The sequence below is a fragment of the Papaver somniferum genome, chromosome 5 (assembly GCF_003573695.1).
Source record: "Papaver somniferum cultivar HN1 chromosome 5, ASM357369v1, whole genome shotgun sequence".
Taxonomy (NCBI): domain Eukaryota; kingdom Viridiplantae; phylum Streptophyta; class Magnoliopsida; order Ranunculales; family Papaveraceae; genus Papaver; species Papaver somniferum.
This window is the reverse complement of record NC_039362.1, coordinates 118,163,273-118,182,795: the sequence shown is the minus strand read 5'-3', so window position 1 is coordinate 118,182,795 and position 19,523 is coordinate 118,163,273. Positions and strand designations below refer to the sequence as shown.

Sequence of the window (19,523 nt, the reverse complement as noted above, 5' to 3'; positions counted from 1 at the left end):
CGAATGAGTCCACTATTTGTTGAGATCCACGGAAGCGTACCTAAGACATAAGGATATCTTCGAATAATTATTGAGAAGTATGCTCGTCTTGAAGAAATCCAGCGTGAGAACCCGAGGGAACAAACGTAGAGGTCTCACCGTACCAATTCCGCAGAACAAACCAGCGGAGCCAAAATAAATAACTCACTGGAACGACCTCACGAAGATAGGAAGGAACGAAGAGATGAACGACGAAAAGACGATCGAAAATTCGAAGATCAGGTTTACACGAAGCTCAATACTAGCTACTCTCGGATCTTGCGAGAGATTAAAGGAAGGGAAAATTTGGAGTGGTCGTGGTCTAAGGGAAAACATCCCCCAAGAACCGAGAAGTCTAAAGATTACTGTGAGTATCATTGCTTCAATGGACACCAGACCGAGAAATGCAAAAACCTCAAAATAATGATCCAAAAATTGATTGATACTGGCGAACTCAAGCAATATATACGAAAAGAGGTCACCGAGGACAGATCCAAACGAACCAAGCAAGTCCAACTTCCAGAAGGAAACCGCACAATCAACACCATCTCGTGTTCCGAAGCCGCATGGCCCTCACTTACAGCGCAGATAGGAAAGAGGTTACGAAAGCAATTCGAAGACCACTGCGAATTATATAAGATTGATGGCGTAGAGGTGGACGAGCACGAAGAGTGGATGGACGCACCTATCATCTTCGATACTGAAGATATCGAAGAAGATATGGAAGACCATAACGATCCCTTGGTCCTCAAACTACCAGTGGCCGGATGTAACCTCAAAAAGATCCTCATCGACGGGGGAAGCTCAGTGAACGTTCTATTATATGACGCCTTCAAACGGATGAAGCTCCATGATGAACAGCTGATGACCTCTTATTACACCATCTACGGGTTCAACGGAGCGCCCACAAATCCATTGGGAGACATCGTGTTGCAGGTGAACGTCGGGCCCATGAAAGTAGAAACACGATTCAGCGTGGTTGACGCCCCATCCCCCTATAACGCCATTATTGGACGAAAGTGGGTACATAAACTCAATGGAGTGGCAGCAACTTACTACCAATATCTCAGGTTCCCTACACCCGAGGGAGTGATGGAAATCAAGGTAGATCGGGTCTCTGCAAAAGAGTGCCAGACCACTCAGGATCGTATCAACAACGAACAGGAAGAGCAGCGAAAAACCCGCAGGATCAAAAATAAAGAAGCTGCGAAAGAAAAGGCGATAGACCTGTTCCTCAAGGAAACCACAGGGAAGGGCTTGACAAAGGATGATAATGTCCTTAACACAGAGGCAAGTACTTCAGCAGCCAACGAAGGACAGAAACATACCAAATAGCAATTAAAGAACGTCCCAGTCCTTGGGGACCCGAAGCTTGTGTTCACGCCAGTGGAGCCCGTAAAAGAAATCAACATAGGAACGGAAGAAAACCCTAAGATGATCAAAGTAGGGATCATAATGGACGAAAAAAGAGAATATTCCTTAACCAAATTACTTAAAGAATACGCGGATGTATTCGCCTGGAAGTTAGGAGACATGCCGGGGATTGATCCGAAAATAATCCAACACGAGTTGCGCATCAAACCAGGCACGCCACCTTTCAGGCAGAAAATAAGAAAAGTTGCACCAGAGTATCATAAGGCAGTAGAAAAATAACTTCGGAAACTACTAGAAGCAGGCTTCATCAAGGAAGTCAAATACCCTACATGGATCTCCAACATGGTCGTCGTTCCTAAGATAAATGGAGGGGTTAGGATATGCATCGACTTTACTAACCTCAACAAGTCATGTCCAAAAGACAGCTATCCCCTACCGAGCATAGATCAACTGGTTGAAGCAGTGGAAGGGTACGAAGAGCTGTCGTTCATGGACGGATATTCTAGTTACAACCAAGTAGCCCTGACAGAAGAAGATCAACTACACACAACATTATACACACCGCATGGACTTTATTACTATACTAGAATTCCCTTTGGACTTCGAAACGCAGGGGCAACGTACCAAAGAATGGTTGATGCTATCTTCAGGCCATGGATTGGTAGTACCCTAGCAGTCTACGTTGATGACATGCTCGTCAAAAGTAGGCTGCGCAAATATCACCACCAGGACCTGAGAGATATTTTCGAAGCAATGAGGAAACATCACATGAAAGTAAATCCAGAAAAATGCACTTTCGGTGTCACCTCAGGGAAATTCCTTGGATATCTGGTAACAAAAAGGGGTATTGAGGTAGACCCCGCGAAGATTCAGGCCATAGTGGAAATGCCATCTCCGAAGAATTTAAAAGATGTGCAAAAGCTCAATGGATCCTTAGCAGCCTTGGGCAGATTTATTGCCCGATCCTCGGACAAATGCAAACATTTTTTCAATATTCTCAAAAAAGGGAGTAAGTTTGAATGGACCGCAGAATGTGAAGAAGCCTTCCGAAGAATCAAGGAACACCTGGCTTCAATTCCAATCCTGCAGAAGCCTGATCCTGATGAGGTTTTGGCATTATACATAGCAGCGACAGAAGACGCAGTTAGCGCAGTGTTGGTCAAAACCAATACGAAGATAGAACAGCCTATCTATTATGTCAGCAAGACCCTCAATTCTGCGGAAAGGAATTACACGAATATCGAACAACTCATCCTGGCATTAGTATGGTCTACTCAAAAGCTGAGAACCTATTCCTAACTCACTTCATCCGCGTCCCATGCAAAACACCACTGGAAGCAGTCCTCAAAAGCGCGGGAAAAGTAGGTAGAATAGCCAAGTGGAACACCCACCTGGACCAATTCAACATCATTCATGAAATTCAACATTCCCAAAAATCCCAAGTTTTGGCGGATTTTCTTAGCAGACCTCCCCCTGGACAACGATGAAGAGATTAGGGGAATACCAGAAGCCGACGAGGAAAGCAAGGATCCAGTTGATGTCCTCGAACCCGCGAGTCAAAGACAATGGGAAGTCTTCGTTGATGGTTCCAAAAATAAGGAAGGGGCAGGAATAGGCATTGTCATCACCACCCCAACTGGAGAAAGGATCGTACATGCACTCAGGTTAGAATTCAAAGAGCATACAAACAACATCGTCGAATGCGAGGCAGTCGTACATGCCCTCCGCTTAATAATAGAGATGGGGGTAACTGATGTAAGACTGACAAGTGATTCGCAGCTTGTCATACGGAAAATAGGGCTCGAATACAAGGTGTATGATAACACCCTCTCAGCTTACATGGCCTTGGTCCAAACATTGGCATCACAAGTTCCGAACATCAAGTTCCGACACTTATGCAGAAGGGATCTCAGACACGCGGATGCCCTAGCATATATATCATCCATGCTGAAGGACAAGAGTATCGAAGCTATCAAAATAACAAGGGTATACGAGCCTTCGATTGCATCACAATTTTCCTTTGCTACAAATCAAGATACAGTGGAAGAAAATATCGAAGATCAGGTGGGAGAAGACATCCGTGACGATTTTGACGAAGAAGATATCCTGTCAAGAGCAAATCAAGACGAAGATTTCAACAACGAAGATGATTGGAGAATGATGATCCATGCGTTTCTCAAGGATGGAACCTTACCCGCAGATCACAAAAAACCCAGGAAAATACTCTCCAAAGTAGGAAGATATGATCTTCGGGATGGGATCCTATACAAGAAATCCTTCCTCGGATCGTTACTACGTTGCTTATCCAGGAAAGAGGGGCATCGAATTCTAAACGACATCCATTATGGTGACGCAGGGAATCATAGCGGCATGAGATCGCTAGCCGACAAAGCAAAAATGCAAGGATATTACTGGTCCACAATGATACAAGATGCTGCAAGAATGTCCCGACGATGTGAAGAATGTCAGCGTTTCTCCAAAAGGATACACACACCAGCAACAACGTTGAATTCTGTGGATAGTCCGTGGCCATTTACAAAATGGGGCATAGATATCGTTGGGCCTTTCATCGAAGGATCAGGGAAAATACGATTTTTGGTAGTAGCCACGGACTACTTTAGTAAATGGGTGGAAGCCAAAGCCTTAGCCAGGATCAGAGACGTGGACATGTTTACTTTCATATTCTAAAACATTATTTGCAGGTTCGGCATACCAGCGGAAATCGTGTCCGATAATGGTAAACAATTACAGGGAAAAATATAGACATGCTCTTCGACACTTTTAAAATAAGGAAAAACAAGTCCAACCCCATATACCCTCAAAGCAACGGACAAGCGGAAGCTACTAACAAGATCCTCGCCCTTATCCTCAAAAATCAATTAGACGAACACAAGGGGTGATGGTGTGAACAGCTACATAATGTATTATGGGCATACAGGACAACACGAAGACCTGTCACTGGGGAGTCCCCGTTTCTCCTCACTTATGGAGCTGAAGCAGTCATCCCAACAGAGATCCTCATGCCAACCACAAAGACCGAAGCATGGGAGAAAAATCTCACAACAGACATGATGTTAGAGAGACTGGACGACCTGGAAGAAAGGAGGGAAGCAGCATTACAAAAAATGGAAAATTATCAACGGAGACTAGCGAGAGAGTACAACAAAAAGGTTAGGCTTCGAAATTTTGTAGAAGGGAAGTATGTGCTAAGAACAATACCGCAGTATCAACTAGAGAAGAAATGGGGAAAGTTAGCACCTACATGGGGAGGACCTTTTATAATACACGACATTGAGGGAAACGGTTCCTACTATCTTCGCAATCTGAAAGGCGAGGTCCTCCGGCACCCTTGGAATGCTAAATGGCCCAAACCGTACTACCCGTAGGAACAGCGCAGCTTTGCATCTGCGTGAAGAATACCAGAAGAATAAGGCAGCGTAACCGCTTTATATGTTCCTATCTCTGGACGAGGAGTAGCAGGCTTTAACCTATCAATCAAACAAACTTTTTGGGAAATCTTCAAACAAACGAAATGGTCAAAAGGCCCGTTGGGTGAACGCATGTACATTACATAATAAATTAACAATATTGGGGAAAGTAGTTAATCTACAATCTCTCAGGGCTCCCCTATCAGTATCTATGAGTGTAAGACCAGGGGGAAGGCACCCAGCAGAAAGAGATACCCAACCAATTTTAACGCAGCGGGTCGACGGAATGGGTGCATGTAAATATTTCAAATAAGCATTCCATATCCTAGAACGCTGCCTCGGCCCCCACCGTTTGGGAATCCTCTGGCCCAGGATTCGCCAGCGGGGTGACAGGTCTCAAGACGATCACGAAGGTATTTACCTTCGGTGTCACACCCAAACACTCTCAACTTTTTACAAAGCAAGTTATTTATAGTTTAACACTTCACAATACTTAAAATAAATATGAATTGACAACGCAGGTATGCCAAAAGGATGATCCATTTCATAAAGAGTTGATTACAAGATTCAGAAAAATAAGATAAAACAGGAAACACATCAAAAAGAAAATGATCTGAAATTATATAATCAACAAGGATCAACTTTCTATGACTAATAAAAGAAATCTACTTGGATGATACATCTCCATCAACAGGGTTGTCTCTGCGAGATGAAGGTACGCTACCACCTGAAGAAGGCCCAGAAGAACCAGGAAAGGGCGCGGGAAGGGGACGACGCGGATAATTCTTGACAAGACCATGTTCGACTTTAAGATCAAGTTCAATCTTATCTAGGACTTTGTTGGTCTCTTCATCCAACTGACATCGAGCTTTATAAGTGATAACAGCGGTCCGCTGGTTGGCCTGAGACAGCAATGCAGATAGGCGTTCCGCCTCTTTGGAGGAAATCTCCGCTGCTTCCTCACGAGACGCGGCCAACTCTTTGAAATAGTTGGCTTGTCCTTCCTGCTGCACTAAGGCAGATTGAGTTTTTTTAAGCTCATCATTTGTTGCGTGAAGCTGTCCCTCGAGTGCTGAAAACAAGAAATACCAGGGGTTAAAACGAAGAAATAACAGAATCACACTCGATAAAACGAGGTTATACCTTCGACATTAGCCGAAGCCTCTTCATACTCATTAACAACTGCATCCCGAGCCTCATCAAGAAAGTCATATTCGTCGGATAGTTTCTTATAATCCGTGCGAAGGTTCGTAAGAGCAAATTGACTCGCGTCTAAGTCTACCTGCTTCATTGAATCCAAGTGACGAAGATGGTTGACTTCGTGATTCATCTCCCCCATCCTTTTATGGAGTCGATACACATTCACTTCAAGATCTCTTTCAGACTCCACTTGGCGAGCAACATCAGCTCGAGACGCTGCTAGGGCTTTACTAAGAGCACCAACCTCAGCCCTAGCATTATCTCTTTCCTCGGAAAGACGCAACATACTATCCCGAACCCCGGGGCCTAAGAAAGAACGAGCCTGTTGTAGCTCTCCTTCCAAAAAGCGCACCCTAGCCTCTAAGTCCGAAGCATGTCCTCGAGCATCACGCAGGTTGTCACGCGTCCATAGCAGCGTACCATTAAACAGACAACGGTCATGATTTTACTTATTTTGCATATCAACCATCAGTGTTCGGTTTTCACGCCACTCAGATGTTAAGGCGTTGTGCTCATCAGCACGAGCATTCCACTTTACGGCTTCGCTTTTCAATTTACCCACCAACTCTGCAATGCGGGATTTCTGTCGTTCCCTTTCTTTCCGAAGCCATATGAGCTCGGGGACTCCACCCACTGAAGATAGGGTGGGGAGACTGAGACAGAACACCAAAGTACAAATAGGGAATCACGAGGAGTAAAATACCAATAAAAAATACGAACCTGTGAGGGACGATACATTTCTGCAAGCCTGCTCCAATTCGTTGCGGACTATAGCAAGTTCCGAACGGAGACTCTCCTCGGCATTACCCAGCCGCTCCTTTTCCTTCAGGCGATCCTTCAGTTCACTTATTTCCATCTCGACCGCAGATAGTTCTTCTTCTCTATGACGAAGCTTAGCCTCCAACTTTAAAGACTTTGCTTTAAAGAATTGGTATAGAACATGGTTACAATGTTCGCTCCTCATCATCTATGTCACAAACGACAAACATTATTATACCCAAGGGATCGGATATCACGAAGAATACAATGTTCGTACATCATGAGGGAGTCAGTACAAGGATTTACCTCTAAGACACGCTGCTGGGGAAAACCGTATTGATAACCATCAGCTATGGCCATCATATCAGCAACAGAGGAGGGAGGGTCAACCACTAGGTTAGCTTCTGAAGCTCTCAGATTCTTCCCCCACATCTCAGCAACGCGGACTTCAGAAGACACTTGCATCATCTGACGAGTATAAGCGTCAGAATTCTTCTCACCGAGGACCACTGGGGCAGGGTTGGGGACGAACATAAGATTTTTCTTCTTAAGCCAAGCCAAAATGGCATCTTCGCCTTCAGGCATTAGCGAGTAAGGGAAATCCTCTAAAGGAGATTCAACCGCAAACTTCCCTTTGGCTGTTCTCCACTCACTCACGCAATTCTCGACATCACCAGCCTCAGTATGACCACCAGCGTTTTCATCCTGCTGACCGGTGGCATCTTCTTTACCAATATCCCCAAGCACATCCCAATCATCATTTGGGGAAAGCAATGAGAAGTCTTCGGCAAGACCCATGGCAACATTCACATCAAAGGATTCCCCCGCGGAATATATCCTACCGAAAGAAAATTCAGGGAAATAACGGGCAGAGTACCCACACCAACAATATCATCGCCAACAGGGGCAGATCCACCCCCGCCAGTACCACCAACGGTAATATTACCCTCAGACTCACCATCACCACCCGCGACAACTTCTTCTTCACCGTTACCACCTTCGTCATCAGGGTGAGAAGTGTCGGTACACTCTTCTCCATCGGACATTTCTTCATCCTCAGCATACCCTTCGTTTACAGGAATCGTAACCTCCTCATAAACCTCAGCCTCACCGGTAACCACAGTAGAAGACTGTTTGGGTCCAAGTTTCTTCTTCTTCGACACCTACAAACCAGTACACATCCCCACAAAGGCTCATTTTTTCCCTCACTTCAAAAATGAAAATTATTTCAAGCAAGGAAAAAGGGGCAAATAGAATAGAGAATATAAGAAAAAACTATACCTTGGCAGCAACAGAACTCTTCGTTGGATGGGTAGCACCAGAACCCTCCTCCTCATCTCCATCAACGACATCAAGAGCATAAGGAAAATTCATTCCCGCGAAATTCGGACGCCAAGGACAGAAATCTCCATAACGAGAAGGAGGAGTTTCACGAGGCTTGCTATTTTCAGAAGGACGCCAACCGCGCGGACCCGGAATCCATCCATAAGCCCCAAGGACCAACTACCTCAATAACAGTAGCATGCCATTCATAATCATGGTCACGCTTAATCCTTTCACGAGCAGGAAAGAGTTTTGGTTTAGCAGATCCCTCAGTACCAGGAACATACTTCAGCTTGGCATCACTCACCTCACTCAAAAGACGAATTTCACCACGGGGAGCAGCAATATTACGAAGACTAACACTCCACGGCTTACGGTTTCTACTGTTGACATAATCCCCAAAAGAACTGTTAAAATTCTGAGGAGTGTACCACTCTCTCTCAGCAGGATTTGGAACATAGCAGGTCATCATAGTCTCTCCCTTGCTTCGCAGGTAACATTCCTTCAGTGAACGAAGATAATTCCCAGATAGTTGTGACACGAAACGATTATGAGTGTTCGTGGAAGAGCCTTCGCGACTAGCCAACACGTCATAATAAAAGGAGTCGCCCGACTTATATAGGGGCAACATGGGACCCGCCTAGAAGGCTCCAACCGTAGTCAACAGATGAAACTCGTCAAACTGATACTTAGCAAGGAGATCGTAAGTGATATCATCGTCATGGGCATAGAAGCGAACCTCAAAAGCTTTAAGTTCATGTTTTTCCTTGAACATCTCAAGATCAATATGCTTGAAAGTGACCTTCTTCTTACCAACTGAAATGTTGTGTATCACGGGGACAGTTTCTTCTTCGTCTGCGGAATCAGAAGTAGGACTCAATTCTGAAGCTTTCCTTTTAGAAGGAAGATTTTTAGACGGGTCAACTCTCGACATAGTACCCTTGGAGTACTTCCCTTTGAAAGAAACCACGGGAGGAGGCGGCAAAGATTTTTGCGGAGGCACTGAAGGAGGATCCATTGAACGAAGGGGCGGGACATCCAGTGTTTCAGGACGAGGAGGAGGAGCCCGCGTACTCCTAGAGTCATCACGAGGAGGAGCCTGCGTACTCCTAGAATCTTCACGAGGACGAGAAGGGGCGCGGTTAACAGCATACCTAGATCCAGAAGGACCCTTCGGCACATCCCCTTTCTTAGTAGGCACAACCTTCGCACCAGAGGAAGATGAAACCCTATGAACCCGAGGATCCGATTGTGAAGACTTGTAAGGACCTTCCCCAAGTGGAGATCTGTCAGAATATCGACGCGGAGGGGATCTTGGCGGACTAGACGGCGGGGTTTGGTAAGGATCCCGCGGACGATCAGACATATCTACAAGGAAACACAAAAACAGTTTAGAGAAGAATACGAGGAGATCACTAAAGATCAAAAAACCCATAATTGATGGTTCATCCGGATAAAACATTAAAAACCCTAAGAATTAAAAATACTCCATCCAACTCCAGGGATAATACTTAGATTCAGACTCACAGACGTTGTAACAAAGAACAGGGGCAAGCATATATGCTTCGACATGTGTGTTCTTCATCACAAAGCCAAGAATACAGCAGCAGGAAACAAACGAGTAGATACATAGATAAATCAATGATGAGAAGCTAATGAAAAACCCCATACCTGTATAGAAGAGGACGACAAGCACCAACCACAGTCGAAGGAAGGAGGATCGGAGATATCAAAAGCTAATTTTCTGCGATACAGGGGCAACAAAAATCAAGAGTGAAACAGACAGAAAATTGAATGTTGTTATCTGTGAATGTTGTTATCTTCCTCACAAGAATGAGGATAATAAATGATTAAAGAACAAGAATAGAAAAAAGAAGAGGATGAACACTGACAAGAAGAGGATAAAAGTTTTTTTCACATTCTCTTTCCTATTTATGAAGCTAGAGGAGACAATAATTGTTCCTCGTACCAATGAGCAGTTATGGGGAAGGTTAATGCAAATTCGGAAACGTGTAGGACGACCTTTCTTCTTCTAAATTGCAAAATACGCCCAAGTCAGAAGAAGAGGGGAAAATTGTATGTACACCTTTCATCATCCACCACGTTTACAGAAAGAGACACGTGGAAGGCATGCAAAACAAGATATCAAAACATGATAGCAAGCATCTCATCAGAAGATGCCACCGGTCAGCAGATCCGACGGTCAGGGACAGAGGATCACAGAGGTATGATGGCTCAGAGGAGCACCAGATAATACCCCTTGGGTGTTAATACACCCAATCCCGAGGAAGGTCCCAAATCAACGGCTGAGAGGAGGTTTGACTGACACAGATGTGACCAGACAAAGAGACACTTGCCTGACACGAGCAGAAATTCATCTACCCGCATTAAATACCAAAGAGATATACACGTGTCAATCAGCTCGTGGAAGAGGCGAGGATAACCCTTCGTATTCAAACTCAGGCCGCAGCATATGCCGAAGACCTCTGTGTAATGGGTACAAAGCACAAGAAGATAAGATTACAACGGCACCTCAGAAGTAGGACCCACGTTCCAAACCCTATAAATACCCCTCTCCACTAAGAGAGAAGGGGTCGACCAATCCAGAGCAATTATAGGAGAATATAGGAGAGAGAAATAGGAAGAGTAAGTAATCCTCCTACTTCCGCAGACCTATGTATACTCTAAAGTCATTCGACTAACTTTGTAATCATTCAATACATAGTGAAACACCAGCCCCGTGGATGTAGGCCTTAGTGCCGAACCACGTAAATCTGTCTTATTTACATTTCAGCACCTTACATTCAGCGTTGAACTTCATGTGCTTTACATTTATACTTGATTCTCGGTTTATTCCTTTATACGAACATTATTTATGAAAATATTCGACAAGACAATGACAAGCTCGAAGGCTTCGAATCGATGAATCGATATAATCATCCCCTTTACGCATACGATGTACAATTCTAGAATTAGAATGTATACGAGTATTGTTTGTGAACACGTGGATGGCTTCGTGATTCATGTGTTCACAACCCTCTCAAGTCTCAACTCCAGCTCAAACGCAAAAGAAGGTAAAGTATAAAGCACGAGGGAAAGGGAAACCAACATTACCTGCAGCTTAACTTCAACTATGCTGACCTCTCTTGACAACAACCGGTTTTGCCAGATCATTCTCCAAATAATTGAGCAGTCCTTGGCCTGGAATGGTACCAGCCAGTATCAGGGTTGCATCTTGATGGCGCCATATTAAAGCGCTTTCTTTGGATTCTATGAAGGACCCATATTGCGTCACAGTTGTTTTCCAATCAACATCAGCAAATATTGTACTAGATTCCCACTTCCGACTCTTATTCTATCCGCAAAGAGTAAAGAAGCTTTTCAACTACTAAACCACAAGTCTCAAGCTAGTGATTAAGGAGTGGAAACTAAATAAATTATGAATACTTTATAAAAATACCCATGCTCAACTACTATTCCGCGCAGAAGTTGTATTGAACAAATTCGCCGAACAATTTGGTGATAGAGAAACCACTTTAAAACGTAGGCAAAAACTGATGCTCAAATACCTTTACAACCTGAACCAAACATATAAACTCAGACAATAATGATACTTGTACGAGGTGTTGAACCTTCATTTATATACCACCAACACTAATCCCTAGTAGACCCACGTAATAAAACGTGTCCAGTTTAGGGTTTTGAAGCATCGGAGTGAAAACAGCCGATTTAGAAACAGAAGATTCACCGAAAACAACTGAAGATGGTTTAGATGATGTTGATGAAGTTCGATCAACAAGACAATAAGAGAACTTCCCACCGAATCTACGGTCAGATTGTGTTGGAAATGACAACCTACCACGACCAAGTCCTAAAATACCAGCAGCACCAACGAACAAACCTTCGTTATCATGACCACAACCTAAGGCTATTTTAGGTATTTTAGTACCCCTGAAAGTAAATGTTTCAGTAGCTAACTCTCCAAAAGTAAATGAACCATCTCCATAAGATACTTGATATAGACAAGATTTCTTCTGATTACAACCTGATGCATCAAGCTTTCTACATAATGGTGAATTACAAGTAACACCAGCATATGATTTTGATTTGGATGGATTAAAGATTGGATCTGTTTGTGAATAACATTTTCTACAAGGTTGGCATTGAATCCATGGTATATCAGAACCAGTATCAAGAACCATATATGCATATTTTGGTGGTGTTCCAACACCTAATCTAGTAAAATACTCACCACTTCCTTGTGCTAGTCCTGAGATTATCGAAGCACTGAAATCTTTACCGTTACCCCTACCTGCAGTTGCATTTTTACCATGAGAAGACCTTGCTTTTACTGCCATGGATTTGAGTGTGCTGACACGTGCTTCATCTCTTTGCAATCTTGATTTGAACAATGATTCATGAGTTTCATCTTCCTTTGGAGTGAGTGAATCTATGTGTTGCAAGTTGAGTGTAAGAATAGATTTAGGCTCTGCTGCTGATGATGATAATTCTGTGGTTGATTCCGTCGTTGTTAGGGTTTGTGACTCGCTCCATGAGAAATCATCTAAGTTTGAAGATTGTAGTTTTGATGATGAGAGTGGATTTACAACTAGAGTTTGGAAGTTAGGTTGTTTAGAAAAACCGCTTGTGAAGAGAAAAGTGGTAATGAGGATGAAAAAGAAAGAGGTTTTCATTTTTTGGGAAAGTGAGAATGCTCAAGGACTGGTGCAATGTGTAGGTGGTATAAATAGAGTGAAGATAAGTGTGTGCAACTGTAGAGAGAACGATATATAATAATAAAAATAATGTGAAAAAAGCGGTTTTTAAGAGTGTGTTTGTCGATCACCGATTTTTCGTGAAAAAAAATCAATTTCTGTTGCAAGTAAGATTTCCTTTTTTTCAGTTTTAAATCTGAGGAAAATTGGGAAAGGAGAGTGATAATAATAAAGTAAGGGATGTGATTACTTAATTGTCCCAAGATGGCTAGTACATTAACGGCTTTAACCCGTGGACTACGCCGGAAACGGGGCCCACGCACCAAAATTCTCAGGTAACAAATGACAAATCTAGTCTAGTTTGAAATTAAGAGATTGCAACAAAATCAAGAGTATAACTTCTTCCCTCTTTATGGCAATCCTAGGGTCCTTTCTCTCTTCTCTTTTTTGGTTTTTTCTTCCTGTTTTTCGTTTTTTTGGAAGGTAAAATGGGGAAAAAATACACTTAAATTTCTTGAAAGAGTCTTGGTTCTGGTCATGATCTCTTCCTAAATTAAATCTGTTTTACTTTTAATTTTTGGTTATTTTCCAACCTTTGCTATTCGATTTGAAAACTTTAAGTTATGCCCTAATTTTTGAAATTTTCATTAATCCTTTTTCCTGCGTTTGAAGTTTTTCTGATTCTTTATGTCTTTTAAAGCTTACTAGATTAGAGTTTCTTTATCTTGTTTAATCCTTTGAACTGATTCGTGTTGTTGTTAGCTTTCTTCGTGTTTTTCCCCTTTATAGGTCATGAGCTGATAGAGATGCATAGATAGATTTATCGGAGACATTATTATGAGATTTGATTATCCAACTGTGACGGGATGAAATTTGGACTACTTCAAATAAAGGGTATGGTTCATTGATACTTCAATTTGTTCTGTTTCTTATCCTTCAAAAAGTCATTGTTTTTGAGATTAGAGAGTGTTATGAAGATTAGTCATTCTGAGTATTCTTGGGTGATTGAGATCCTACCTAGTGTAGGGATTTGATTATTACGTTACTATTGAAGATGCTTAATTCTTATCTTGTTTTATCTCGGGAATGAGCTTTTTTGGTGAAGAAATTTTCTATCATCATGATGAACTGGTAGATAGGCCTAATAGGGTTTATAGTATTTAATCATGGGTTTCTTCTTAGAGTAAATTTGTTGCTGCTTTATTATTAAAAGATGTGATTCTTTCTTAATTACCCATTAAGTAGATTATTTTAATAATAAGATGATCTGATGTATTTACAAGCTCACTAATATCCTCTTGATGATGGGTGGCTTACTCATAATTTTTCCTACACTTGGCAGAGATTCTTTAAGATTCTCAATGCACTCTTGATCTTCTGAGAATGACGAATTAATAGTATATTTGTCTTTTCAGTTACCTGCTCTTAATGGTAAATTCTTTGAAGAATGAGTTGTCTAAATCATTAATACAGACCTGTATTTCTTGCATTCCCCAGTACTAGACTCTGCATATTCTATTGGCTTCTTCTGTTATTTATACTCAGTTTCTCTTGCTCATTACCTACACCTGCTTTCAATTTTTTTTGCTTAATCTTATCTTTATTTCCTATTAAGAGCTTTTTCATGGCTATCCCTGCTGCTCAAGTTAGAGTTCTTGATTTAGATGAAGATGTTGAAGAGTTTCCTTTTAAATTTGCTGCTTTGCTTTGTGACAAATATCGTAGCTATCATAAAACCTCAATTAAACACCACCTTAACAGAATCTGGACTATCAACTCACCTGATTTTAAACTTGCAAAGCCTTATGTTCAAGGAATGGGTATTCAAAACCTGTTTGTGGTTATGTTTATGAAAAATCAAGATAAGGAGATTGCTTATGCAGCCAGTCCTTCTTTGATATTTGGTCGACTGTTTGCAGTTCAACCTCTTGGTGATTTGGAGTCAATTTTTGGTTTAGTCTGGGATTCAACTCTAATGCCAGTGCAAATTACTATTCCTTCAGATCTGATAAACAAAAGAAATGTGAGGGAAGTCTTGGATTAGATTGGTACTTTCGTCACTGTGGACACACCGGCAGGAAACTTTTATGAGGCCAAGCTAATGGTACCTCTGAACTCTCCTTTGACTAAAAAAGTGATCTTTAATACTAGTAGGAGAACATACTATATGACAGCTTTTTATCCTAAGCTTCATTTTCATGCATGCAAGCAATGTTTTGTACTTTACCATGATGAAGCTTTGTGCAAGGAGTTCCAGATGAGAATTTATGTTAGAGCATTACCTGCTCCCTCTCCTCGAGCCACTCATGTTGTTGTTACAAAAGTGGTGACAAATAAGGAAAAAGGTGAGAGTTCGCATTCCTCTGGACCATCAAAATCTTTTGATGTTGCTGCTTCACCTAATGAGCATTCTAAGCCTTCTGCATTCTCGGTCAGTCTCCAACCTTCTAGAGCTCTCACTAATAGAGGTTCTTCACTTTCACTTCCAGTTAGCTCCTCTGTTTTTCCTGTTGGGCTAGTGCATGATAGAAAAGGCAAAAGGTCTAGGACTGCTTTTGAGTCTGTTTATTTAAGTTTCTCGACTTCTTCATCGATGATGCCTACTCCTCACTGACCTCCTTTGGCATCAATGCCTCCTTTTACTACTCATGTTGATGATTCATTCAACGCTGGTAGTTTAGGAGTGTTCTCTAGCTCAGGATCTGCTGAGGAAAATTTGATATGGTCTGTTACCTGTACTTCATTCTCTTAGACTATTTTTACTTCTTCGGGTCTCTCTTTTAGCTCGGCTTCTGAAATGAACTACACTTCAGAATTTTTATGAATGCTAACTCGGAAAGTGATTTTGTGAGTAACTCTGATCAGAACAGTGAATTTAAGGATGCAATAATTCTTGAACCTATGTCGTTAGCTTCACATCCTCCTGAACCCGTAGTCACTGATGAAGAATTTGACAAGGAAATCAATCTCATAATGATGGACTTTGGCTCTATGGATGCAGAACCCTCCTCAGCTCATGACCTAGTAAGTTATTTTTTCTTGAACTCGCTTATTTCAAACTACTTATTTTGTTTTTCCATTGTTCTGTATGTTGTGATCTTTTTACTTCTAGTTTCATAGCTTGTTTGAGTTGCCTTTTTCTGAGTTATCATGAAGTTCTTGTGCTGGAATATAAATGGTTGTTGTTCTGATCGAAATTGGCTTCATATTTTAAACCTTTTTAGAAAATTTAAATTTGACGCTATATGTTTGATGGAAACCATGGTAGATAACGAATCAGTAAATAGATATTGTCATCATTTGCCCTTTGATTCATGGTTTGTTGTGCCTTCTGATGTAGGACATCTAGACCAAGTCACCCCCGTTTGAACATGATAGTCAAACCTTATTCTATTTCTAGTATTTTTCCCTAAATTTTATGATTTCCCTATTCTAAAACTATTCTATAACTTAATAGTTTCCTAGTTTAGTATGATTTCCTTTTTCTAGTTTTACTACGTTTAGAAAATAGTGAAGCCTATATAAGAAGAGGCCTAGTCTTGTAGAATTTCTACACATTCAACATTATTATCTTATTTGATTTATCAAAGATATTTTATTTAGTTATTGTTCTCTAGTTTTCTTATAGCTTTTGTGAATCTATTGATTTCACACTAGTTTTCACTATCTTTTGGATCCTTGATCCAAGTTATTACGCTTCCGCTACGTTAAGTGGTATCAGAGCCTCGATTGAGAGCCTCCACTAACATGGGTGATAAGAAGATTGAAGAGTTAAAGACTAGTTTGAAGAAAGACCTAGAAGTTGATGTGCAAGCAATGGGAATCAAACTAAAAACGGAGTTAACCATTGAGTTAACCACAGTGATGGATGAACGTTTTGAATATTTTAAAGAGTGGTTTTCTACCAAGTTCATGGGACACGAAGGAAAGAAGGTAAACGAAGGAAAGAAGGTAATTGGAGAATTACCTAAAACCCAAGCTGAAATTGTCCATCTTCATACTTCTACCCCTCCCAACTCCACCACTCATCTTCAAACCCTTCAAGTCACTTCCCAACCTTCTCACAGCCATGATACTTCCAAAGATAAGTCATATTACCATCCATTATTCACTACCCCCAACTTACTCTTCCTGTCCACCTTACACAACCCCACAATTTGAATTTTTTGAAGATTTCAGCTCTTACTATACTCCCCATAACTTAAAACAAATCTTCTACAAAGCAGCAAGCAGTTGATGTTGAAGACTATGAGCCATATTATTATCCTCCACCACCGCGCCATCAGAGGAACATGGGAAATCCACAAACCTATCGCCCCAAGGCTGATATAACTCTGTTTGATGAACTTCTACACATTGAAGATTTCTTAGATTGGTTGTGTACAGTTGATCATTTCCTTGCTTGTATGCGCATACCTGAAGATCAACAAGTAGAACTTGTTGCTTTCAAGCTTACATGGCCAGCCTCCTCATGGTGGGATCATCTTCAACTAGAAAGATCCAACTAAGGAATGCGACAAGTTCAATCCTTCCCAGCCATGAAGCAACTATTGAAGAAGAGGTTTCTGCCTCTGAATTACATGCAGACCTTATTCATCACTTTACAAAACTGTCGTCAAGGAAACTGTTCAGTACAAGAATATGTGACTTAATTTTCGCGTTTATTGTCTCGGAATCAGCTGAATGAGACGGTTGATCAAACAATTGGGCGTTTCATCAACGGACTTGATTGGAATATACAAGAAAGGTTAGCTACTCAACAATATACTTCTCTTCATGTTATCATTAATAATGCTCTAAAAATAGAATCGTTCATGCTTTCTCCACAACCATACCCAAAAAACCTCATCCTTTAGCCCTAGAAAACCTCTATTTCAAAGTTTTCCCAATAGGCAACAACCATCTCCATACCAATCTCGTATTTCTCCTACTACCACTACCACTACCACTACCACTACCACCTAACCATCTTCTTCCCAAACCCCACCTGCCACGAAGGCTCCGCCACCTCCACCCCAACCTAATAATGCCCAACCCATTAGGTCAAGACCTCCAAACCCTTATGCCTACCCAACTGAAAACAAGTGTTATAAGTGTAAGCTACCAGGGCACACATCAAATCAATATAGAAGTGGGCGTACATAGATGACCGAAGAAGAATCTGTTGTGTATGAGGAAGAAAATGAAGATGTTCATAGAAATATCGAAGATATACAAGCATATGCGGAGGAAGGAGATGAAGTGATTATGTCTCTTATGTTATTCGAAATCTATTGTCCATTCCTCGTGTTGATTATCCAACCCGTAATCGTCTATTCCGCACTAAGTGTCGTGTGCAAGACAAGATATGTGATATGATCATTGACAGTGGAAGTTGTCAAAATATTGTTTCCTCCAGTTTGGTGGAAAAGCTGCAATTATCTACTCATCCACATCCAAAACCATACTCCATTGGTTGGATTGATGATAACAACAAGAAGAATGTAGATTCTCAATGTTTCGTGTCATTTAAAATTGGAGAATATAACTAGACAGTGGTTTGTGATGTTGTGGATTGTAGTTGCAGGAAATCCTACACTACACCCCTCATATGATTTCATTAACACTCAACTCATTTTAGATTAACAATATTAATTTTATTGATGAATCTTTGAACAATCTTACAAGAAAAGATAAAGTAATCAAGAATAACCACTGCTCTAGATTTTCTCTCTCCTATTTACTTGTTTCTTACTCAAAAAAGATCCGCCCCTCCTTTACAACTGAACGACTATTTATAGGGAAATACATAGTGGATGACAGCTAATCTGTCCTTTATTTTCGGATATGACTTGCGACATTCTCGCAACCTTACAAATGTTAATCTCGCAAACTCTCTAATTTTCGCAGAATCATTACATTCTTCTCATGATTTTAGCTGACGTCGTTTATTATGTCACTTCTAAAATTATTCTGCGACGTTGTTGTGTTGTGTTGTTGATAATTTCGCTGAGGCATTATTGCTGCGAGATTCTAATCCTACATCTTGTCTCTTCTCATATCTTCTCCGCGAAGTAGAGAATGATGTGAGAAATGCCGCAGTTATCCATCATTTCATATTCTGCATTTATCACACGTATCATTTTTCCCATCTGTTTCTTGACACGTCTTTTGTAACCGCTGTTTTTTAGCCGCTTATATCTTTCCGTATTAATCGTGTTTATCTTCTCGAGGAAAAATTCCCTCTATATATACTCTTTCTCACTCTCTTTTTCTTTCTTTTTATTTTCTTTGCAACTTCATCGTTCTTCTGCAAATTCCATTATTGCAACTTTTCTTCTTTCTTCTTCTTTCAATCTTTTTAAGTTCTTCTTCATCTTCATATTATTCCCTCTGTAGATCTTCATCATTCGTAATTTTCTTCGAAATAATCTTCCTGCTAGTGTTTTCCATGGATTCATCAAGGTTAGTTTTCTTTCTTTTTTTTCTTCCTTATGGGTTTTGCTGAAATTGATCTTGCTTACTATCTTATTTGATGTTGTTTATGTGATTCCCATACTCTTGTTATTTCAGCAAAAGCGCCTCCAACACTAAATTTACGGTTCATAACCCTAATATTCCCAAACCGCAGCATAAGATTGTTGTGCATAAAAGAAAGTCTGCGAATCAGAAGGTAGTAAGAAACATTATTCTTTTCTAATAACAATATTGTTGCCTCTGTTTCTTA

General features: G+C 41.1%; 1 protein-coding gene and 1 long non-coding RNA gene across 2 annotated transcripts; one reads left to right on the top strand and one right to left on the bottom strand.

The window, feature by feature from the left end:
• Positions 1-11,740: 11,740 nt before the first annotated feature.
• Positions 11,741-12,864, bottom strand: LOC113279515 (aspartyl protease family protein 2-like). Its single transcript, XM_026528211.1, has one exon. It carries the CDS (start codon positions 12,794-12,796, stop codon positions 11,741-11,743), a length of 1,056 nt encoding a protein of 351 aa, XP_026383996.1. The 5' UTR covers positions 12,797-12,864.
• A 340-nt stretch (positions 12,865-13,204) lies between these two features.
• LOC113282503 lies at positions 13,205-18,464 on the top strand. Its single transcript, XR_003326984.1, has 2 exons — positions 13,205-13,711; positions 14,821-18,464. It is a non-coding gene; the product is annotated as an uncharacterized LOC113282503 (long non-coding RNA).
• The last annotated feature ends 1,059 nt before the right edge of the window (positions 18,465-19,523 follow it).

Bases quoted from the DNA above. Each gene is read 5' to 3' on its own strand.
- LOC113279515 (XM_026528211.1), bottom strand. From the start codon at position 12,796: ATGAAAACCTCTTTCTTTTTCATCCTCATTACCACTTTTCTCTTCACA.